This window comes from Prunus mume, linkage group LG6 (assembly GCF_029339155.1).
Source record: "Prunus mume cultivar Tortuosa linkage group LG6, ASM2933915v1, whole genome shotgun sequence".
In the NCBI taxonomy this organism is placed as follows: Eukaryota; Viridiplantae; Streptophyta; class Magnoliopsida; order Rosales; family Rosaceae; genus Prunus; species Prunus mume.
The window spans coordinates 17,515,514-17,540,090 of NC_142703.1; the positions used below are offsets into that span (position 1 = coordinate 17,515,514).

At 36.4% G+C, this 24,577-nt stretch overlaps 1 protein-coding gene and 1 pseudogene across 1 annotated transcript; one reads left to right on the forward strand and one right to left on the reverse strand.

Annotated features, from left to right (window-relative positions):
• The first annotated feature begins 886 nt into the window (after nt 1-886).
• Nucleotides 887-17,727, forward strand: LOC103335629 (phosphatidylinositol 4-kinase alpha 1). Its single transcript, XM_008238646.2, is given in 28 exon segments — nt 887-1,222; nt 1,225-2,006; nt 2,166-2,507; nt 2,610-2,771; nt 3,176-3,251; nt 3,254-3,345; nt 3,505-3,663; nt 3,762-3,889; nt 4,064-4,370; nt 5,491-5,659; nt 5,837-6,054; nt 7,018-7,176; nt 7,283-7,465; nt 8,629-9,162; nt 9,308-9,667; nt 10,047-10,261; nt 10,933-11,119; nt 11,278-11,414; nt 11,538-11,691; nt 12,483-12,749; nt 13,862-13,939; nt 14,031-14,078; nt 14,903-15,075; nt 15,247-15,442; nt 15,752-15,892; nt 16,528-16,736; nt 16,959-17,120; nt 17,227-17,727. Coding segments are annotated over 28 exon segments (6,090 nt in total). The 5' UTR covers nt 887-1,029; the 3' UTR covers nt 17,486-17,727.
• A 2,576-nt stretch (nt 17,728-20,303) lies between these two features.
• On the reverse strand, nt 20,304-22,005 carry LOC103335630 (BURP domain protein USPL1 pseudogene; annotated as a pseudogene).
• Between the last annotated feature and the right edge of the window lie 2,572 nt (nt 22,006-24,577).

The following is a 24,577-nucleotide window of genomic DNA, read 5'->3' on the forward strand; positions in this document are numbered from 1 at the left end:
GATTTGGATTAAGTAGAAATAGAAATATGAAAGGTCGTATTGAAAATTGATATCTTATAAATAATAATCCAATAATCTGAGTGCTTTGGCTAATTAATTTTCGGCATGAAAACAATAATAAGAACTAAAATCTTGTGTGAGAAAAAAACCGAAACCGACCAATCTAAATAGAAAATCTCAGAAAATCAAAACAAACTAAACGAATTGATACTTGGTTTAGTTAACGATACATATTTATACCGAATCAAATCGAATCGAACCGGATTCCACTCTAACTATTCGAAGTTGGGCCCTTTGTTTTGCCATTGATATATTATTGCGCATAGGTTAGGTATTCAAAAACAAAAAAATTATTGTGCATGGGTTGGAGCAGGTAACGTCTCAATTAACCCATTAAATACAATTTGAAGCAGTGGCCCATCATATAAATCAATCGAGGTCTCTAAATCAAAAGTCAAAGTCAACATAAGCACTGTCATCATATAAGTAACCAAAACTGCCCTCCTACTACCTTTAGTTACATAGCCAAGGGGTGGAGGAGGAAACCGTAAATTACCATAATATAATGTCAACGTCACGTGCCTTGCTGACTCACCGGGTCAACTCGCTCCTGTTGCAAAAGAAACCAAACACAGAATCAGAAAAAAGGAAAAGAAAAAAAGAAAGAAAAAGAAATCACAGAAAAAACAGAAAGCAAAAACACAGGAAGCACAATTGCCCAAAAACGGAAACAAAAGCGGACATTGCCAGGACCCAGACACTCTCCCTCTCCTCTTTTACAAAAAATGAAAACAACCACCACCACCATCTACAACAAGGGCACTACAAGAAATGTTGTTTGCTTCTGAAAAAACCCTAATTTCCTCATCCTCTCCCTCGCATTGTACGGACATGGAAGCTTCCAATCCAGCTCCGCGGCGGAAACCCTGAGGAGCTTTTTTTTGGGCATTGTTTTTGCGGAATTGGAATTCTGTGGTATTTTGAAATTCTTTTGGATTTTCGAATTTTTTTCTCTCGGATTCGATCGCAATGGAGGCTTTGACGGAGCTCTGCGACCTGATTGCGGAGCACCCGACCCAATTCGCCGAGAAGCTCTCGTGGATTTGTGGCCGGTGTCCACCTCCGGAGTTTCTTCTGTGTGGATCGCCTAGGGTTTCGCGGTCTCAGCTCAATGCCGTGCTCGCCGTGTCTCGCTTCATCTCCAAATGTCCCGATTCCGCCGATCCCGCCCAAAATCTGTGGTTCTCGAGTTCCTTCGCTCGGTTCCCGCTTCGTTCAATCGGTCATTTTGGCCCCAATCGTTTGGAAATGACTCGATCGCTTCTTTCTTCTCCGATTTCTTGGGGTATGTCTGTAAAGCCACCGAATTGTCGTCGGATTTTGCCACAGAGATCACTGGGTTCACTGGGGAGGTTGTGGTTACAGCGATTAGCAATGGTGGCGAAGATTCAGGGATTTCCAGGGCTTTTCTCATGGCTCTGTCAGAAAATTTCCCTCCAATTTTGCCATCGGATGCAGAGAAGTTGATTACAATGTTTATGGATCAGTTTGCGGCCTCCGGTCCCGTGGTTCAGTCCCCGGTTACACCGAGACGAATTGCCGCGAACTCAGAGACCTCGTCGGCGCAGAGCTCGCCTTTGAATGGCAATCATTACCAGGCCAATGAGAGTTCCAGCCCCAGAAACGAGGCGAGTAATGTGACGGGTTCATCAGGTAGTGTATCATCGAGGGGGTCGGTGATGGTGAATGGGAGCAGCATTGTGTGGAAGAGTGGTGTTGATCAATTGGGTCTGACTTTTGGTCTCAGTGAAGGAGGTGGAGCTGTGATGCTTAGGCAGCAAGTTTCTTCATTCGAGGAAGAGTCTGTGGAGAATTTGGAGAAGCAAGAGATTGCTTTTAAATTGGTTGCTCATATTTTAGATAAAGTCCGCATTGATTCTGCGCTTTTGGAGCAGGTCAGGTTTATTGCCAAGAGGCAACTACAGTCTATGTCAGTGTTTCTAAAGGTAAGGTTTTTAATGTTACCATTTTGAATTTATTGTTGTTGCAAATGAATAGCTACTGCTTTAGAGTGTTGTCTATGTGAGAATCTAGAAATCGAGTTTATTTGAGCAAAATGGAGATGTAAGAAAGAGATTTTCGTGTCGTTGGTTACATGTGGGCAGATTAGAAAGCGGGATTGGAATGAACATGGGGTGCTTTTAAAAGCCAGAATCAATACGAAGTTGTCAGTTTATCAAGCTGCTGCCAAGTTGACTCTTAGTTGCCTTGCTTGCTATGAAACTGATGTGAAATCAGCCAAGAAGTTGGCACATGAGACTCTGGCATTGTTGATGGATGCTGCTGAAGCTTGTTTGCTCTCTGTGTGGAGGAAGATGAGAGTTTGTGAAGAGCTCTTTAGTTCTTTGCTATCTGGGCTCGCACAGATTGCAGTCAAGCGTGGTGGCCAGGCACTGCGTATTTTGCTCATCCGCCTCAAACCCGTTGTGTTAACTGTATGCACACAGGTACATATTTTTTATGGTGCTAAAACTTGCATATCAGTTCTAAAGTGTGGTAGGAAGTTTATTTTATTTACTTTTGCTTTTTCAACAATGTGATTTTAACAGGCTGATACTTGGGCAACCAGCCAGGGAGCGATGTTTGAGAGTGTGATGAAGACAAGTTGTGAGATAATTGAATCTTGTTGGACCAAGGAGCGAGCTCCAGTTGACACATTCATAATGGGATTAGCTACAAGTATTCGTGAACGAAATGACTATGAAGAACAGGTTGGTGTTTTGTACCAGTTACTAACTAACAAATAACAGATTTACTTGTATAATGCACACGTGTACATAGACATACATCTGAAGTTGTAGTGTTTGTCTTTGTTTAAACTTTTATCTGTATATACTATGTGCAAACATGCTTTCGTGAGAATAACTGTAAGAATTTTTCTTATAATATATACTTTTTGATGAAATTATGGTTTCTCCCTTTCTTGTTTGTACTTTCTGTGAGGAAGAGTTTAGCTTATCACAAAACCTTCTGTTCTATCCGAAAGATTGACACATTGCATTTTCTTAGTATGCCAAACCGTGATGCCCTTCTAGTAATGATTTCCCTCAACTTTTCCTGTGTATCTAGCTTGACTTAATCTCATTGCATTCTTTTATCATCTTGCTAATTTCAGGAAGATAAAGACAAAGAGGCAGTTCCTGTTGTGCAGCTTAATGTTATACGCTTGCTAGCCGATCTGAATGTTGCCGTTAAGAGCCTGAAGTCGTAGACATGATATTACCTCTATTTATTGAAAGCTTAGAAGAGGGTGATGCTTCAAGTCCTAGTTTATTGCGACTCCGGGTATGGTAACTTTGCCTTTATGGCATTGATTTTCTTATTTAGGTTTTTCTTTAAACATCTTTACCAAGTAGGTTTGATTAACACTGATCAAGATCCAGTAAGAAGTTAGCTATTGATTAATTATATGGGTTCTCAATTGTTTCTTCTACTTTACTACAGCTCCTTGATGCTGTATCACGCATGGCAAGTTTAGGTTTTGAGAAGTCCTATCGTGAGACTGTTGTTCTAATGACAAGGAGTTACTTAAGTAAACTTTCAAGTTTAGGATCTGCTGAAAGCAAAACTGTGCCACAGGAAGCCACAACAGAACGTGTTGAGGTCCGTATAATGTCTAGCATATGAATTACACATGATACTGTTGATTGCTTGACTTGATATCTATGAAATGGATTCTCACTGGTTCAATCACATTCTAGACTCTTCCTGCAGGATTCCTTCTGATAGCTAGTGGTCTTACGAATCCTAAATTGCGTTCAGACTATCGTCACCGTCTGCTGTCTTTATGTTCAGATGTAGGGCTGGCTGCTGAATCCAAAAGTGGAAGGTAGAATTCTTTCAAATAATATCTTCTGATTGCGTGTCGTTGTGTTTTTCATATAACTTTCATTTAATTCATGAACACTTATGCACCCTGGAGGTTTTCGTTTTCTGATACTTATCAACATTTCTCATTGCATTTTGTGTTTCAAATTTTTTATCTGATATCTAACTATTGCAGGAGTGGAGCAGATTTTTTGGGGCCACTGCTTCCCGCTGTAGCTGAAATATGTTCTGATTTTGATCCTTCTGTAGATGTGGAGCCTTCACTTCTAAAGTTATTTCGCAACTTGTGGTTCTATGTTGCTCTTTTTGGCTTAGCACCTCCCATACAGAATACTCAACACCCTGCAAAACCATTTTCCACTACCCTGAATAGTGTGGGAAGCATGGGCACAATTCCTCTTCAAGCTGTGGGTGGACCATACATGTGGAATGCACAGTGGTCTTCTGCTGTTCAGCGAATTGCTCAAGGAACTCCTCCACTTGTAAGATTTTTATTAAGTATTCTTGCCTTGTTCTCTTTTACATGATGTTAATTCATACAGTCGTTAGGGTTCGCTTTGATTTTGTGCTGTGAAAATAATTATGGACTTGCTATCTGCACTTTCACATGTTAGATTTATTTTTGTATATTGTTGGGATGATAATAATCTGTCTGACTGTCTGTCTATCTCTTTCTCTGTGTTTCCCTCGCACACACTGACAACATCCATTGTATGGGAATTGGCTCTGGTTCTGTTGTAAACAGGAACTCATTTTGTGGGTAGATGCTTGTACTGTAATTTAAAATTGAGTATGCCCCTGTGGTCTCCTTAACATGGAAATTTTCTTTGGCAATTAAATTTGGTTTTTAAATTTTCTATACTGAATATAGTTGCTTCAAATGTTTTCTTTTCTTCCTTTGGTGAGGATATGTTCCCAAATTGAAGTTTTTCTTTTTAAATTATTATTCTGGAGTTACAAAAACCTACGAAGTGTACACTACATAATGTAAGATAGTGAATCTTCAATGTCATGTTGTTAGATGTTTGACGCTCCATAGCCATATGTATGAATTAATATTCTGAATGGTTCCAACCACACACAACACAACTGAAGCAAATGTATTTGGACAACCATTTTTTAGGTAAAAGAGAATCCACATAATAAAACTAAATTTTTGTTGCTCTGAGAAGAACGATTACAATATAGGAGGCACAGACAACACACTATCTCAGAATTTTCTCACAAGGACATGACTCTTCATACATAGGCCACTCTCTCTGTTGCTCAGTCTCTATCTATAACTATGTCTCCATCTCTAAATCAAGAAAATCTCTCCTTCAATATACCAGTGAATCCACCTAAAATAAATAAAAAATTTCTTCTTGCATCTTTCTCATGTTTGTTGTTCAATTTGAATGTATACTTTATGATGCTTAGACAGGTATAGCTTCAGGGGATTCTGTGTCAGGTGGGACTGATTGTCCCCAGTGTTTACTACTTTTGTTTGCGCAGCTTTATTGAATTCAACTTCTTGCCAACTCAGGATGATTGCATATATTTATGCACTTGAAAGTGATTGTTTGTATCTGAAGTTTTAACATGATAATATCTCTCTTTCAGGTTGTTAGCTCGGTGAAATGGCTTGAAGATGAGTTGGAACTCAATGCTCTTCACAATCCTGACAGTCGTCGAGGAAGTGGGAATGAGAAAGTTGCTGTAACCCAAAGAGCTGCTCTTTCTACTGCTCTAGGTGGGAGAGTCGACGTTGCATCAATGAACACTATATCAGGTTATTTAATTATTCGTACTAGTGCTTACTGGTGAAGTAAAGACACATTCTCTGTATTCATTAATTGTCCACAAATCTCATCTTTGCTTTTGATATAAGAAAGAAAACGCTTCTTTGACTTTGCTACAAGTCACTCTTTCTACAAGCATTAAAGCATTACTTTCCAATGCTTTGTAGGTGTGAAGGCTACCTATCTTCTTGCTGTAGCATTCTTGGAAATCATACGATTCAGCAGCAATGGTGGGATCCTCAATGGTGGCACTAGTTTAGCTATTTCTAGAAGTGCATTCAGTTGTGTATTTGAATACCTAAAAACTCCAAATCTTGTGCCTGCTGTCTTCCAATGTTTAATGGCAACTGTGCATAGGGCTTTTGAAACAGCAGTGTCATGGCTGGTATGGCTTTGTTCTTTCATAGAACTCCTGAAAATATGCCTTTTTTTTGGGGTCTTTTCATGTAGACGCCATTCATCATCCAGGGGATGTTATAGAGTCATCATGTTGCATTGAATGTGTTTATGAGATCAAGGTTTTAAATATCTTCGATATTACCAAAATATCCGTAACATGGAGAAGGGGGGAGCATTATCTTTCCAGGATTTCTCTGAAATTGCAGAGATATTTTGGTAATATTGACAATTGTGGTATTTCGGTACAATATCTGATAAAATTGGGAGAATTTAGAGATCATTCAGTGGAAATTTCAATAAAATTTCGGTACAATTTCAATCCTAGGGTTCCTTGCATTTTCTAGTCAATATTCCATAATTGTGATTTGAAATTCAAATGTTGCGAAAACAGATGTTGCAGCTGCCATGTCTCTGCATGTTCTCATTAATAAAATTTATCTCGCATTCTCAAGGTTTCTTATATTGTTATAAAGCATACACAACATGGAATGGAACAGAGAAAATTTTACATATTGTATTTAAGATTCAGAGTCTTATTAGTGGAGCACCGAGCATAATGCCAACTTTTTCCCACTTTAAATGCAAATTTTGATTAAGAACAAAACTATTTTTCAAAGCTTATACGTAACATTGATGCAATTGGTTGGTTTTGAAGTTTGTAGAACTTTCAGTAATATATATGTTTTTCTACTTTTGGAGTACCGATCGAAACTGAAGTCCGTGGTTGAGATAGCTTCAGTTTATATTTATTTCTTCTTGTCTGAATGTGAATTATTTAATATTGTTGGATGCATTTTTCATGCAAAATAAATAGCAACTTAAATAACAATGTAAATTATTAGAAGTGCAGTTTACAGTTTTGTTCTAGTACAATGTTTGTTTTACTGCTCCTATTCTGCGTGCATGTGCCTGCCATGTCAACATCACTGCTGCTTTGATCTGGGTTCAGGAAGATCGGATATCTGAAACAGGAAATGAAGCTGAGGTTAGGGAGTCAACTCTTTCTGCCCATGCTTGCTTTCTCATCAAAAGTATGTCACATAGAGAGGAACACATTCGGGATGTTGCTGTGATCTTGCTGAGCCAGCTTAAAGATAGGTTTCCACAGGTAGGATTGTATTGGAAAAATTAGTCATTTATCTCATTGTTTCCCAGTTCTAATCGTCATTGAACTTGCCTAATAAAGTTTAAAAACTCAATTGGCATGAATGCAGGTCTTGTGGAATTCATCTTGTGTGGATTCCCTGCTATTTTCAATTCATAATGATTCCTCTTCTACTGTTGTCAATGATCCTGGTTGGGTGGTGACAGTTCGTTCTTTGTACCAAAAGATTGTTCGAGAGTGGATCATCAAATCACTTTCATATGCTCCTTGCTCTAGCCAGGGTCTCCTACAGGTTGACTACTATACTTTCTATGTATGAAGTCAGTATAAGTATATTCTGATTGTCAAATGCGTGAGCATTCATGTGGTATGCCAGTCCAATATTGCTAAATGATATCATTTTAATCAGTGAGAACCCCCTCTGAATGACAATTGTTTTGCTTTGAGGGTTGGAACATATGGGTAGTGCACAGTTTGCTATCTTATCCAACAGTCACTTCTTATCTCTTTTGATCAACAGTGACTTCAAATGTATCTTTAAGTACCTGCTTTAGAATATTCTGTTCTTAAGATATTATGCCTTCTTTATTACTGTTGTATACTACTTGTATGTGCGTAGTTCAGCAATGCGTAAGTTAATGTATCTACAAATCCTTTTAGGTGCTGTTTGTTGAAACTAGAAATTAAGTACTGAAAACTGATCTTTGAATTTTACATACTGACTTTCAAGAGCTGAATACAAGTGCTGGATGTACTCAACCTGAAACTTTTTGGTCCACTGCATTGTACTTTGTGCTTATTCTTAATAAAAGTGTGCTTCTTCTGAAAATGGAAAAGTAGAGAATATAGTCAACATAATTTTTTAAAGAAATGAACTAATATATTTGGGTGAATAAATAACTTCCTAATGTACAACCCAAGAAGCTTAAAGTGTAATCCTTTATGTGGAAAGGTATATATGATACTTGTACACAGATTGAGGATGGTAGCAAACAAACACCAGATTTTTCTTAATTAAATTATTATGTATTACAACCAGAAATATAATGTTACGAGTGATAGTCAGGATAACAATGGTAATGGTGATAGTGGTGGTTGTGGGTTGTGTTGCACTAATTGGAGTGAGTCCAAGACACCTCTTGGATTAATTCCAGGAAAGCTCTGGTGTGATGCCAAAGGATGGAAGGAGCTGGATATCACTCTTTTCAGCATTCAGCTATACTAAATATATTCAATAATTTTTGTCATGTGCTGAATTGTTAGACAGTATCAAACAAGCTAAAATTTAAACGTTAAACATTGGAATGTTCTCAAATGAACATAAATCTGTTATGTGTCGAGTTTTTAAAATTCTGCTCATAATTTTGGGTTACCAAACATCTCCTAGACCTAATTTTTCATGTTAGTTGGTTTTTTTGGGTCTGATTGCTCCTTTCTTCTATTTGCATACTGCAGGAAAAGCTTTGTAAAGCAAACACATGGCAAAGAGCACAGCATACAACTGATGTGGTTTCTCTTTTATCGGAGATACGAATTGGCACAGGTAAAACTGATTGCTGGAATGGCATACAAACAGCAAATATTCCCGCAGTAATGGCTGCTGCAGCTGCAGCATCAGGAGCAAACTTAAAATTAACAGAAGCATTCAATTTGGAGGTGCTCAGTACTGGTATAGTCAGTGCAACTGTGAAGTGCAACCATGCAGGAGAAATTGCTGGCATGAGAAGCTTGTATAACAGCATTGGTGGATTTCAATCTGGCACCACACCAACTGGATTTGGGCTTGGTGTTGGCCTTCAAAGGTTGATCTCTGGAGCATTTCCTCAACAGACACAAGCTGAGGATGATCAATTCAATGGGATATTGCTCACAAAGTTTGTGCGTTTACTACAGCAATTTGTTAATGCTGCAGAGAAAGGTGTGGAAGTGGACAAGTCTCAATTTCGCAAGACTTGTTCCCAGGCAACTGCTTTACTGCTGTCAAATCTGGTAAATATGTGTTATTTCTCTACATTATTACATGCTCAATTCTTAATGCGTCATGTTATTTCTCGTCATTCTTGCATGCTTATTCCTAAGGCGTCATGTTCCTTTCTCAGATTTGTTAGTTTTGTTTTTCGTTTTTGCTTTCCAGGGCTCTAATTCAAAATCAAATGTAGAGGGCTTCTCCCAACTTCTCCGTCTTCTCTGTTGGTGTCCTGCTTACATTTCCACGCCCGATGCAATGGAAACTGGTGTTTTTGTTTGGACTTGGTTAGTGTCTGCTGCGCCTGAATTGGGATCTCTAGTCCTTGCGGAGCTTGTTGATGCATGGTTATGGACCATTGATACAAAACGTGGTATCTTTGCTTCGGATGTGAAATATTCTGGGCCTGCTGCAAAATTAAGGCCTCACCTTTCTCCTGGAGAGCCAGAAGCAGAGCCTGAAATTGATCCTGTTGAGCAAATAATGGCTCATAGATTATGGCTTGGATTTTTCATTGATCGCTTTGAGGTTAGGAATTTTATTCATTGCATGCACGAGTAGATAATAACTATTTTGAAGTAACTATTCACCTCTTAAGTTAGTTTGTGTTATTGTGTTTGGGAATTAAATTTTCTCTTTATTGGCAACCTTAACAGCTCTAAAAGACATTGATACTAGGAAACTATTTATAACTATGGTGTATGGGGTGTATGTGTCATTCTTCTTGTTTTTAACGTTTTGTTATTTATTTAATTTTGATTTTCCAACTGTTGGAGTATGCATCCTCAAAGAAAAGAAATTAATTTTAGGAAAATGGTTCTCATTTATTTTATGTTGCAACTTGTGGTTCTTAACTGGTTTATGCGTGCTGACCTATATATTCTCTTTGTATTGATTGGCTGTATAGGTAGTTCGACACAACAGCGTTGAGCAACTCTTGCTCCTTGGACGAATGTTACAAGGGATGACAAAGCTTCCCTGGAATTTTTCACACCACCCTGCAGCTACTGGTACTTTTTTCACTGTCATGCTTCTTGGGCTCAAGTTCTGCTCGTGCCAATCCCAGCGCAATTTGCAGAACTTTAAAACAGGGCTTCAGTTACTGGAAGACCGGATTTATAGGTTACTGCAATTATGTCTTTTACTGTCAATTTTATTGGGCATTATTAGATTTATTTGCACTTCATCAACCATATGAGTGCACCTTGGCTTGGATGTTGTAATGTGTACTTGTTTTATAGTGGAGTTACTTGCCTTTGCGTAATATGTACTTGTTATGTAGCATGTTGTAATATGTTCTTGTTAAGTATCCATAGGTATGCCAATATATTGAAGGTTGATGTAGGAGCTTGTATTTCTTTATATGCTATGCTCGCTGCTCTGGAACTGCTCTGCCACAGTCCTACATGACTGCAACTTTGTTCATTTTTATTCGTTGCAGAATTTGTTGTCGCACTTGTTATTTTAGTTATATGTGTTGATTTCTTGTTTTTATTTTTAATTTTTATAGTTTTGGAGCTTTATGACTCTGAATTTAGTCACCGAGTTTGTGAAATTTATATTGTTGGTCTGTATTAGGAAATTTGGCTGCAAGAATGGATGGGAAATACCCTATTTTATGGAGTTCGTAGTTTTAATACTTTAGTTTTTGGTATATTCTCTGCCAAATAATGATATGAAATTTCTCACATAAAAGGGTGTCAAGCCAGTAAGGTTTTGAATAATTTTTGTTCAAGTTGAATACATGTACAGTTCCCAATTTGGTTGAAAGTTTCTCTTGATGCATGCTACAGGACCTCTCTGGGTTGGTTTGCATACGAGCCTGAATGGTATGACACAAACTATATGAATTTTTCCCAGAGTGAAGCTCAATCTGTCTCTTTATTTGTCCACTACCTTTCGAATGAGCGAGTAGAGGCAGCAGTCCAATCTGATTTGAAAGGGAGGGGACGAGAAAATGGGACCACTTTGGTTGATGCGGTAAGATAACCATGTTTGCAGCGTACATTCCAATGGTTTTTTTCTGCATGAAGATGATGTCTAATGCACATTCTTATTTTGTTTTTTGTTTTCCTATTACTGGACACCGTAAGGTTTGTTTTTTGCAATATATCCATAAAGTCACTTACTACTTGCAGAACGATCAATATCACCCTGTCTGGGGTCAGATGGAGAACTATGCTGCGGGAAGAGAAAAACGGAAGCAGTTACTTTTGATGCTATGCCAGCATGAGGCTGACAGGCTTGAAGTTTGGTCGCAACCCACTAATACGAAGTAATTTTTATTTACATATATATTCATCACATTGTAAAGTTGTTAGAACCTTTTCTCAATACCCATGGTTCCATGGGAATTTTAACTTATTTCTTTTGAATTGTGTTTTGTTCTTACTCTCAGGGAGAGTGCCTATTCTAAGCAAAAAATTAGTTCAGAGAAATGGGTTGAGCATGCTAGGACTGCCTTTGCTGTGGATCCTCGAATTGCTTTATCCTTGGCCTCGCGGTTCCCAACAAACACATTCTTGAAGGCTGAAGTAACCCAGCTGGTTCAGGTATGTCTGTCTGTAATAGGGAGAGTACGAATTGTAAAGTTTGGGTTTGGCTTATCGAGATGAGCAAGTAAAATTGTTTGAGTGTCTTAAACACTTGTGATATGTGAGAAGTTTGTTGTCATCTTGTTTATAAGTGGGACGCTAGACTTCTCTATGATTAGCATGCTTGCATCTTTTCAGATCGGCGGATGCCACGAATTGTCAAGAAAATACTGTTAATTAGCTGAGCAATTAGTAGTTTATGGTTTAAATTCAGTTTATGACCTAACGGCATCCTTAGTCACTTGTTAACGTGTTTTGGTATTAATAATCTGTTGCTGCGGGTGTATAAATGTGTTCTTAAGTTGTAGGAGGAAGGGTTACTTTGCAATATTTTAGCAGTAGTAATCTGTTGCTATGTTTATGCATATGTAATAATGTATATACATGTTTACAAGTTTCCTATTAGACAGACATGTCTGCATGCCTGCATCGTGCCATTCAAACAGCTTTGTAAAAAGGAGCAAAACACCCCCATTTAGTTGAAACCACTATTACCAGCCCAATGTTTTACAGTCCAGAAAATCTCTGTATTTTGAATTGAATGGTTAAATACAATCAGCAGGTTGGCCATATCCAGTTATTACTTTGCCTTTATACCTCATTTTTAGCAAGCGTTCTTGTTTCTTTTCTAAAAGTATTGAAATGTAAATTTGTTATAAATTTTATGTTGATATCAACCTTATTACCATTTGTTACTCCTGGGATCTTTATACATTAATACATCTTGATCGAACTGGGTTATTTCGCAGTCACATATACTGGATATCCGATCCATTCCTGAAGCATTGCCATATTTTGTTACCCCAAAAGCAGTTGATGAAAACTCGGCGCTTTTGCAACAGTTGCCACACTGGGCTGCTTGCTCAATCACACAAGCTCTTGAGTTCCTTACTCCTGCATATAAGGGGCATCCTCGTGTCATGGCATATGTTCTTAGAGTTCTGGAGTCTTATCCTCCTGAACGAGTAACTTTCTTCATGCCACAGCTAGTGCAGGCTTTGCGATATGATGAAGAGGTGAGTTAATGGAACTAGTCAATCTTAATTCTTTAACTACATTTGTTTTCATTCAGTGTTATATTAGGAATGGGATTGAATTGCATTAGTTAAAGCTCAGTTTTTACTTTATTGTATCCCATTCTTCATTCTTGTTAAATTCCCAATCAAGTTTCTAGAATCCTTGAATTCTCAATCTCATACTATAAACTCCTACTAAAACTCCCAAGTATAGGATTCGTTTTGATTGTTTGAAGAATAATATCTATAACTTTCACTTCATATTGGGGTGAACTTCAGTGGTCCTCACTAGTCCCGATTGAGTTTTTTCTTTTTAAAGTTTGGTTTATTTTAAATAAACATATCACAATTTCTGAAAACTTTAATCTGGTTGTTGCATATTTTATATTTTAGATTTCAGAAAATGAATAAAACTGTTATTTCAAATACAATTTGGAGGAGTTTCTAATGGGTGAAATGAGTACGGGTCCAATAAAGTGTTGGCATCTCCCAACCACAAAGTTGAATATCTTGATATATGTCTAACTTATATTGCAGAAAAACTTTATTATTAGTGATGCTATGTTGAACACATTGTCAAGAATGTGTGACCAAATTCTGGCCAGGATTCTATGAAAAATCCTTTCAGTATGCACTTCTACTTAAATAAATAAAGAACCTCCTCATCCATCAGTCTCATCTGTGAAAACGTCTATGTAATTTGTCAATTCATGCATACATATTTTCCAAAAATAATATATGCATTATTAAATACAAAACACAAATTAAATTATTTGAAAGTAGAAATTGAAATCAGAGTTGAGGTCATATCTATTACATTATCTTTTTATTTTTAATTATAGTTATAAGTTTCTTCATACTTATATATATGTAATTATATGCTTATGCTATTTATCTCTATTTAGTTTCTATATGAATATTTGGGGATAGTTGGTGCAACTGCAGTTCTGTAACCCAGATTGATTGAATATTTGAGGATAGTAGCACTCGTTTGAGGATCCTTAATTTGACCATATTTCTGGAGTTGCAAACCTGTTTAACATTGTTCCACATACTCTGTCTTTTGCAAGTATTTCTTTATGTATCTGATTTCTACTTAAATTGTTTTGCAGAGGTTAGTGGAAGGATATCTGCTTAGAGCAACTCAAAGAAGTGATATATTTGCCCATATTTTAATATGGCACTTACAGGTGAAGCCAGATTCTCTCTCTCTCTCTCACTTACTCACACACGAAAGTATTTTTATCTTTGAGAATTTGATTGTGTGTTAAAAAATGGCAGGGTGAGACGTTTGTTCCAGAATCAGGAAAAGATGCTGTCCCTGTGAAGGTCTGACTAGAATCTGGGAATTGGGACTGGCCTTGTTTCTTCAAAATTTTTTTTTTTGGATGCCATACATTTTGATTTTATATAGAAAGTTGATAACTAATATCTGCTTATTCCTTCATGTCTAACGTCGAGTCTGTTGGTTGGCATTGTGTTGAAAACGAATTTAGCATTGCATTGTTAAGTCTATACAATACATGATAAATAAAGTTATATTAGAAAGATATATAAAATAAGAGGCTAACCAGTATGCTGCATGCTGTTGTATACTACGTATCTGCAAGTGAATTTTTAAAAACATTTGCAATGATAATTTTATTGCTTATAGAAGCTGAAATTTTTCATTAAAAGGTTTGTATTATTTCTTTTAATAACTTTCTATGGTATTCAAATAGTGCAAGTGTTGTTGATTACATGTTGTTGAGATGTGTTTTTGGGTAATGTCATGACTTAGATTAAACTTTTTCATTCTGGGCTTCTAATCTAGTTTGAAGCCTCACCCAATAATTTTAAGTCAGGTTCAGTGTGCGTAGTTGTGGCGTAAGAAATTTGTGTACTAGTTTGCTTATGTGGTGTTATCATTTTAACCGATAGAAAAGAAAACTGCCTAGTCCATTATCAAACACCTAATGCATCACCAGAAGATTGTACTTCCATTCGGTATCCATACCTGGCCATATATGGGTAGAACTAGATATGTTTGCATTATTGTTGTATCACTACTACAAAAGCTACTATATTAAAATAGATATATGCATGCATTCACATAGTCTGGGTTTCTCGATCATTCGTTGCTTAATAACTTGTATTTATTGCTGTCATTTCAGAATAGTTCCTTTCAAGAATTGTTGCCTCTTGTCAGACAGCATATTATTGATGGTTTCACTCCCAAGGCACTTGACGTGTTTCGAAGAGAATTTGATTTCTTTGACAAGGTTACATCTATTTCTGGTGTACTCTTTCCACTTCCAAAGGAAGAACGTCGAGCTGGTATCCGGAGGTATGCTTGTAATCTGTTGATGTTTCCTTAAAAAAAAGGACTTTTGATGCTTGCAAACGTAGATAGTTTAAAAACATGCATACGCATAAGCACATGCATGCATATATTTATGTCTCTATGCATGCATCTTTGTGTATGCCGTTGAAGCTAATAGGCAATGTGCTTTACCAGAGAGTTGGAGAAAATTGAACTTGAGGGAGAGGATCTCTATTTGCCAACTGCTCCTAGCAAGCTCGTCAGGGGTATTCAGGTAGATAGTGGAATACCCTTGCAATCTGCAGCAAAAGTTCCTATAATGATAACATTTAATGTTATTGATCGGAGTGGGGACCATAATGATGTAAAACCTCAAGCTTGTATTTTCAAGGTAAGCTTACCCACTTACATTTCAAATTGATTAGACCCATAAAAGGTATTTTGTTCAAAACCACCTATGGTCCACAGAAGATCCATTTTCATTACCCCTTGATGAAAATCAACCAACCTGCTCCCCAGCCCTTTCTTTAACCTTTTCTTTAACTTTTTGATTATTATTATGGAATAAATAAGTTACATGGTGCAAACAACTTTAGTTTTCCTGATTTGAAAGTTGTGATCTCTTATTTATTACTATGAAAATTTGACACCAGGAATTTTTTTCTTCATTCATGGCTTAACTGAGCTCCTTTTCTTCAAGGTTGGAGATGATTGTCGCCAGGATGTTCTTGCTCTTCAAGTGATTTCCCTTCTTAGAGACATATTTGAATCAGTTGGAATTAATCTTTATTTATTTCCATATGGTGTACTCCCAACTGGCCCGGAGAGAGGAATTATTGAGGTTTGAATCTCTTTCAACCCAATTACTAGGTTCATGCATGTGCACGTGTCTGCAAATGCATGCATGCATTGCATATGTGCTACTTTGCTGGTTCTTATGCTGAGATCTTATTCTTTAATCTCCAGGATACCATATAAGCAATAGATATTTAACATTTCTTCTCAGCACCTTACATGCTAGGCAAGCTTCAGGCTACATTTTTTATTTTGATTTTGATGAGGACCACAGCTTTTAACAAATACAGGAGAGAAAACTACAATTCAGGGGACAAGGCATCCCCTGAATGGACAAATCTTTAATGTACATCTCCGAGCTTCGGGCGACATTTGACTTCTGTCTTTGTCTAATTCTTTGGCATAGTTTTGGACTCCGGTATTTGGAGAAAGTAATTCAAAAGGAAAGGTTTTATGAGTCGTCAAAGTAAAATTTTCAGAACTACATTGATTATGTCCAAGGGCCCTTAGAGGTATGAGGGACTTGATGGGGTACAACATGTTTTTCTTATTTATTTTTTAAAATCTTTTGTAATCTACTTAGTGGAAAGAAATCCCTCATTTTTTTTTTCTTTGTTTTTGTTTCTGACCATAGTAGTACGTGCATATTTAGTTGTTTTCTCAATATATTTTGTCTTGCAGGTTGTACCTAATACACGGAGCAGAAGTCAGATGGGTGAAACCACTGATGGTGGTTTGTATGAGATTTTTCAACAGGACTATGGCCCTGTTGGCTCTCCCAGCTTTGAAGCTGCACGTGAAAACTTCATCATTAGCAGTGCTGGTTATGCCGTTGCCAGCCTTTTACTTCAACCAAAGGATCGACACAATGGGAATCTTCTGTTTGACAAGTAGGAATCTGATCTATCCTTTCTTTTTCTTCCATAATGTTTTTCTTTTTGTCAATATATGAGTTAGTAAGCACTGTACTATGACAACGTGGCAAACTCAAAACTAATCTTCTAACCCCTTATGCATGATAAGCCATCTCCAAATGCTATTACTTGGATTGAAGCATATAAGATTATACAATACTTGATTTAAAACTGATGTCAACATGCCTGACAATGCAGCGTTGGAAGGCTTGTTCATATTGATTTTGGTTTCATCTTGGAAACTTCACCGGGTGGAAACATGCGCTTTGAAAGTGCACACTTTAAGCTTAGCCACGAGATGACACAATTGCTAGACCCTTCTGGGGTTATGAAGAGTGACACCTGGAACCAATTTGTGAGGTAGTAAGAGCCTCCTTCCTATGTTCCTGGGTAATCTTTTTACATTGAAATTTTTATTCCGCCAAAATTTTAAAATCATGTTCTGTTCTGTATAATATGTCCACAGCTTGTGCGTTAAGGGTTACCTTGCTGCCCGCCGATACATGGATGGGATCATCAACACAGTTTCGTTAATGCTAGACAGTGGACTGCCTTGCTTCAGTAGGGGAGATCCGATTGGAAATCTTCGTAAGAGATTTCATCCCGAGATGAGTGAGCGTGAGGCGGCCAATTTTATGATCCATGTATGCACAGATGCCTACAACAAATGGACAACTGCTGGCTACGACTTGATACAGTATCTGCAGCAGGGCATTGAGAAGTAAACAAAAGGAGAGCTTTGGAGCTTGTCTACAAATGTACATGATTGCTTGTATTTTATAGTAATTATTATTGTCTTATAGCCGCAATTTTTTTTCCCGAGGGATCTCCACTTTGTAGGTTTGAGAGGACTGTTAAAACGGCATGAGATTGAAATCATTGTATTCTAGGGATGGAATTCCTCGTGAGGTTTGTAAAAATACAGTTTGTAGTTATTTTTCATATATGGCATTCAAAATTTATTGCTTCCGAGTGATTAATGAAACCAAGTTACAAGCACTCCTTGAATAAAATATGTAGATGACATTATAAGGTAAAGTTGTGTGAATTATGACTGTCCATCCATGGACGTCAAGATTTCGATAAAAAAAGAAAGGAAGAAAACGAAGGATTTTGCGTAGAATTTTATGATTAGCTTAGCTCGTCTTTTGGTTACATTGGAAATATTTGAACCACTGACCTAGTATAATCCTAATCCTAACCCATTTTCCCGGTATGCTTTGAATCAAAATCCAACAAAATATCTTATGTCAACAGAATGAAAATGCAAAGTGAATAATACATGTCAAAGAATTCTAATGCGCAATAAAGAATAAAATGGCGTGTAATTTATCAACAAAGGAATTATGGTAGCCAAAGATTACTCGTCGCAAGTTGTATTCTGTTTAATGGAAAACACTTGGCCGTCCACATCAAATCAATCTTAAAATGAGATACCATTTTCCTTCTCAACTACAGGTTCCCTGACAATAGAATTGTGTATCTGCGACCGAGGCACCTTCTATAGTGGACCAGGCGCACTGATGTACCCAGATTTTTTTAAAAATTAGTTACCAGTTATATAAGTTCTCAAGTTTTCATTTTTTTGTTAATACTTAACACAAATGCAATTGGGTCATGGAATTATGCCCTTATTTTTTGGCAATTGGTATATGATTTGATATGTTATTTTTTAATTGAGTGTATTCTATTTGACTCACGATGACATGCTTATGAATTTCGCAATGGTATTTTTTACTTTTATAAATCTAAAGTTACCGTTTTAGACTTTTTTTTTAATGAGAACCGTTTTAGACCTTAAATTTTTTTTTTTCCTGATTTCGATATGTCACCTCATTGTAGCTTTACTCAAGTTCATTATGAGTTGCTAGTTTTATTTATATGAATTATGATAGCTAGTTGTGGTTAATTCCTCTGTATTTTAAGCCTAGTTTTTAAAAATCAATTGAGGTTGATAGTTTTAATTTTTTGTTTCTTTTGTCTCATAAAATTGGTAAATGCGCATCAACATTTATTTGAGAGCTTGAAAGTCTTTATTCATCAAATTTTTTCACCTTGAGTTTTGTCTATGTAATTGGTTGAAATACATTTCTATGTAACATGGCCATGGAAATCATATACAAAACTCAAGGTGAAAAAATTTGACAATTTCTAAAATAAGAAATTGTCATATATGTATTTCAACCAATTACAAGGTGACAATTTCTCAAGGTGACAATTGTCATATATGTATTTCAACCAATTAAAACAAGAAATTTGACAATTTCTCAAGGTGAAACAAAACTGAAGGTGCTTATTCTAAAATAACTTTGAACAAATGTCTTATAACAAAAGATGACTCATAGCATCTTCCAACAAAAATTTCCCTTATGATCCTTCTCTGTTTTTTGGTTCATATCTTCGTAATATAATTGGTTCATGTTCCGATAAAAAAAATAAAATTAAATAAGAATATAAGAATATAATACTTAAATAATATATATTGCACTTTATAATCAATATATAATACATAATGGAGAGTAAGAATAAAGAAGAGAGAGTAAAGAAAATTTGTATTATTTGCTCAGATAAATTCGTTTGTTATAGTAACAAGCTCTAATTGTACCATAAAAATGCAACTAGTAGCTAATTTGATGACACTTATCATCATACACACTAACATCCTCCTGCATGTTGGAATAACGTCTTGAATTAGTGATCAAAGGTAACGGGAGACTGGTCGGAGACTAGGCTCGACCGGCCGGCCCACAACGGTATTAAAGTTTGGTCAGTTTCGATGCGAACCAACTGGTAAGGCTTGATGGACGATGGTTAGCCCATCGCATGTTTCCTATTTCGATATTGGGTGGTAATGAGACTACCAAAGAGGTTAGCTTAGCATGGGACCTAGGTTACCAGGGTTACTTGATGTAACCTATAGAAAGTGTGAGTTTGTTAGTGTATGTGGAATATTTATTGAGAGAAAGGGATTGCTTGAGGGTACGAAGGGCTGAAATAGGCTTAATTTCTCTGCGTTGTAATCTTATATTCTTTTGCCATAGTAGATCGTTGCTTAAGCATTCCTCATATTTCAAAATCATGAGGAAAATATGCATGAAGTCATGAATACTCCATTTGTTTCCCTGTTAAGTAAAGCTAGGTGGTTCTTGGTGAAAAAACAAAAAACAAAAAACAAAAAACAAAAATCTAGGTTGTCCGTTCTTTTTCATTTTTTTTTGGGTACAAAAAACTAGTTAATTCTTTTTTGGCGTTACAAAAATAGTTGACTTCAAATTAACACAAATGAGTTATTTCTCTTTACAATTTGGAGTGTTTAGAGCAAGTAAAAGCCAAGATTAATACTCAAAATATTGTAATCTTTTAGGAAAGAATAATTAAAAAGCGAGAAGAGGTATGATATTGATTGCCAACATCTGAATTGTTAAAAAGAAATGTAGGTTTCTTGACAATGAATGTCACTTCTTTTAATTGATGACATGGCGTTCTCATTGCATCCCATCCTATAGGTTGAAGAAAACTTTTAAGTTCGAAGGGAAAAAAAAATGAAATTAGGGAAATGAGTTGTGGATACAAGTTACAACTTGTTTGACATAAAGATCACATCTAGGCACTTGAGGTCTTCTTAACATGAAACTTGCTCTTACAAACAACAAATTAGAAAGCATATCAAGGATCCAAACATTACCATGAATGCTTGATCACAGTGCCAGATCTTGGCAACTGATCATTATTCTACACACATGACATGAAATATGATACAAACAACAAAGACTCAAGAACATTGCTACCTACTCACATAGTAGCTTTAGTTGGTGATGGGATCCAAACAAGATGATTTTCAGGGAAGAAATGACACACTGGAGAAGAGGCACCAGCTTTGATTCCCAGCAGGCCAAACAAACTGTGGTTAGGGTCCCAATCAGATGTGTCCATGTGGCAAACAGCCATAGCTTCCACCTTATCTTCATTTTCACCTTCAAGTGAAACCTTGAAGAACTTGGTGTCTTTCTCAAAGTTGTGGCAGAAGAAAACCGCATAAGGATAAGCCATTGGGTGGCAAAAAACCATTTTGGAAGCTAAAACTTCTTTGGGTTCTTCCAAAATAGTGTAGCTTTGTGTGATGGCAGTTGATGTTGTGGGGTGTGTGGTTGAGAGAATATTGAAGCTAACACCAGAACCAATGATCTTGGTAACAAATTCTGTCATGGACTCTAGAGAAGTGGCACAAAACTTGGTCTCCCCTGTGATGGGTTTCATCTCACATTGTTCGAGTGCATATGCCATGTGTTTTGCATCTCGAGAATCTTGTGGGATCGAGAAGAGTTGGAGAAGGTGCGGAAGTTGTGGCATTGAGAATGGAATGGAATCAGCTACTTCTTTAGGCAAGAAACGAGAATGTTCTTGCTTGGGAAAGTTTAGGGGCATTATCTTACCTTTGTATAGATCATCGAATGTGAAAAAGCCTACCTTGAATGCTTCAGTGTGATCCATGGGAGATGATGAATGTGTATGCATATGATGATGTTCATGTCCCTTCAATGGCGGCTCTTGTGAGTTTTTGGTGTCAGAGGAAGGTCGATTTACATGCTTGTGATGTTTACATTTGGTTATAGCCTTTTCCTTTGCAGCTTGTGCAGAAATGTACCCTGTTATGTAAGGCGTTTCAACTTCTTTTGACTCCTTTTTCCTTGTGCAGAAATATACCCAGTTATGTAAGGCGTTTCAACTTCTTTTGACTCCTTTTTTCCTTGTGCAGAAATATACCCAGTTATGTAAGGCGTTTCAACTTCCTTTGACTCCTTTTTTCCTTGTGCAGAAATATACCCAGTTATGTAAGGCGTTTCAACTTCTTTTGACTCCTTTTTTCCTTGTGCAGAAATATACCCAGTTATGTAAGGCGTTTCAACTTCCTTTGACTCCTTTTTTCCTTGTGCAGAAATATACCCAGTTATGTAAGGCGTTTCAACTTCCTTTGACTCCTTTTTGGCTTGTGGAAAAATATACCCAGTTATGTACGGCACTTCAACTTCTTTGGTTCCATAACTCATTACATAAGGTGTCTCAACTTCTTTTGTGCCTGTCTTGGTTCCATAACTCATTATGTAGGGTGTTTCAGCTTCTTTTGTGTCTTCTTTGGTTCCATAATTGGTTATGTATGACACTTCTGCTTCTTCTGAGTTGTGCCCTGAATTGTACTCTGTTATGTAAGGAGTCTCCGCTTCTTTTTTGCCTTCTTTGGTTCCATAACTAGTTATGTATGGCACTTCTCCTTCCTTTGAGTTGTGCCCTGAATTGTACTGTGTTATGTAAGGAGTCTCAGCTTCATTTCTGCCTTCTTTGGTTCCATAACTAGTTATGTATGGCACTTCTGCTTCCTTTGAGTTGTGCCCAGAATTGTACTGAGTTAGGTAAGGAGTCTCAACTTCTTTTCTGCCTTCTTTGGTTCCATAACTGTTTATGTATGGCACTTCTGCTTCTTTTGAGTTGTGCCCAGAATTGTACTGAGTTATATAAGGCCCATATGACGAATCCTGGAGTTGACATGCAACTAATTATGTAAGGATCATGTGATGCTTAACATTGTGTTGTGTAGTCTCATAACTAGTTATGTAATCACTTACCTCCGCTTCCTTCATGTTTTTTGTAGCTCCATATGCGGTTTTGTATTGTTGTACATCCCTTGCTCCATTGGCGTGACCACACTACATTTGAATAACAAGAAATAGAAAGAAAAAAAGAAGATTAAATTTAGTCATTATACATTACTCCATTCCCATTTTTCGTTCCACCTCATTTTTTAAAATTAATTACTTAAAAAGACATCTAATTTCATCTTTTTTTGGAAAAGAAGAACATTGCTAGAATGTTTTTTAATTTTCTTTAAATAAAATAACATAAAAGCTAGGGATCAGTCTCCATGGCTTACTCCAGATGAGGATGCTGGCATAGATGGAGACTTTTTCACTCTTTCTTAATTTATGGAGAATTGGTGCACAAACAAGTAGAATTTGAAGATTGCCGACAAAATTGCAACCATAGACGATGCATATATAACCAACTATATAGTATGCTGAATCTTTCTAGAAATGTAGGAACTAGCAGTAGTAGAGTACATTGTATATAAATACACATAACCATTACATTTTTTGTCCTGAGATTCAAATAGTATCTATACAATTTATAATAGAGTGGTGATTTCCCCACGTAATAAGGTGCTTATTTAAATTTGAGTATATTGCTCTTATTCTATAACTACTATAATTGTATTTCCAATTTAAATTACATGTATTTTTAGTTATATAATCAAGAAATTCAAGAAACTGTAGCAATTTTCTGGATCAATGCGTCCTATTAAAGAAGTACATGGATCCTATCAAATTAAGAAGAGAGATACATAGCTTAGCTTGATTAAAATAAACTAGTTCATGTCACAACAAGAAAAACAATATAAAATAGTTCCTTCTTCAGAATTTCTTATCAAGGACTTAATGGAGAAATCACAGTTATTACAGAAATTTCTAAAACAAGTTTCTTTCATTTTATGTTAGATTTGAATTAAATGAAGGATGGTAATTTTTTTTTTCCTAGTACAAACGATTGGGGGAGAGGAGATTTACACAAATATTCATTGGTTGTTTGGGGTTTTTCGAACCTCTGCCACATGAGTAAAGGGAGAAGTGCTCAACTAACTGAGCTATATCCCACTGACAAGGATATGATTAATCTTATGCAAGCTATATAGCAATATCTGTTTTATAATACTTAACGTTTAAAACCTGTGATCTTAAAGCAAAATAAGTAATGAATCAAAACATGCGTATATCAATTGTAAAATTTTAACACCAACTAGCTTATAGTGGTACTTTTCTTTCTAATATTAAAAGATGTCACAAGTTTGAAATCCCTTCTCCATTTATTTAGAAACAATTATGAAATTTAACAATCGGTGAGTAGGGACCAAATTCAATTTGACATCTAACTTTAGTAACCAGGGCATACAATGATCATCTAATAATGAGATACGCAAAAAGGAAAATACTAAGATTGACCATATTATTGTACAATACAAATTACAATTGTATATTATCTAATATAGTTAGGACTTACTAGTGGGTTGTACCTCTATTAGGGAAGGTGACACATAATGTGGTATAATAATGTAATCTTCTTAGCATTACTCACACACAAAATAGTTATCGGTCTAGTGTCATTTCTTTTTTCAATATTTTAAAATGTCAAAAGATCGAATATTCCCTCCTCACTTAATTACAAAAGAAAAAACAAAGTGACACAGAAGCTCTAATAAGTATATACTTGTCACCACAAATATTAGAGCAAATAACAACTGAATTTCTTTTAGTGTGTCATTTCTTGTGCACAGTTAGTAAGTATGCTGTTAGTATATTGCGAGCAAGAACAAGCAGACAGAAGATGAAAGAAATAATTACCACAAAGAAGAGCAGACAGAAGATTATGAATCTAGATGCCATCTTTCTTCTCTGCTTCAGGCTTTTCTCTGTGGCTCTTAGTGAGGGTGTTGCAGGGGGCTTTTATAAGCACTGAGAGCTTTGATTAGTATTAATTTAACGGATAATCGTTGTTATCTGAAAGGATAAATATAATGCAACCATGCAAGACTTGGCGTTTTCCTTAATCCTTGCGGAAGGTTGATTTTAATAACTGATTAATGAATGACAACTAATCATACTTAAATAGATTAATAAAAGACTACACACCTTACAAGTATAAGACATATAGCATACACTATTTTACCAATTTTTTTCTCAATCATCTCACAGTTAGTGCCTCTTAAATAG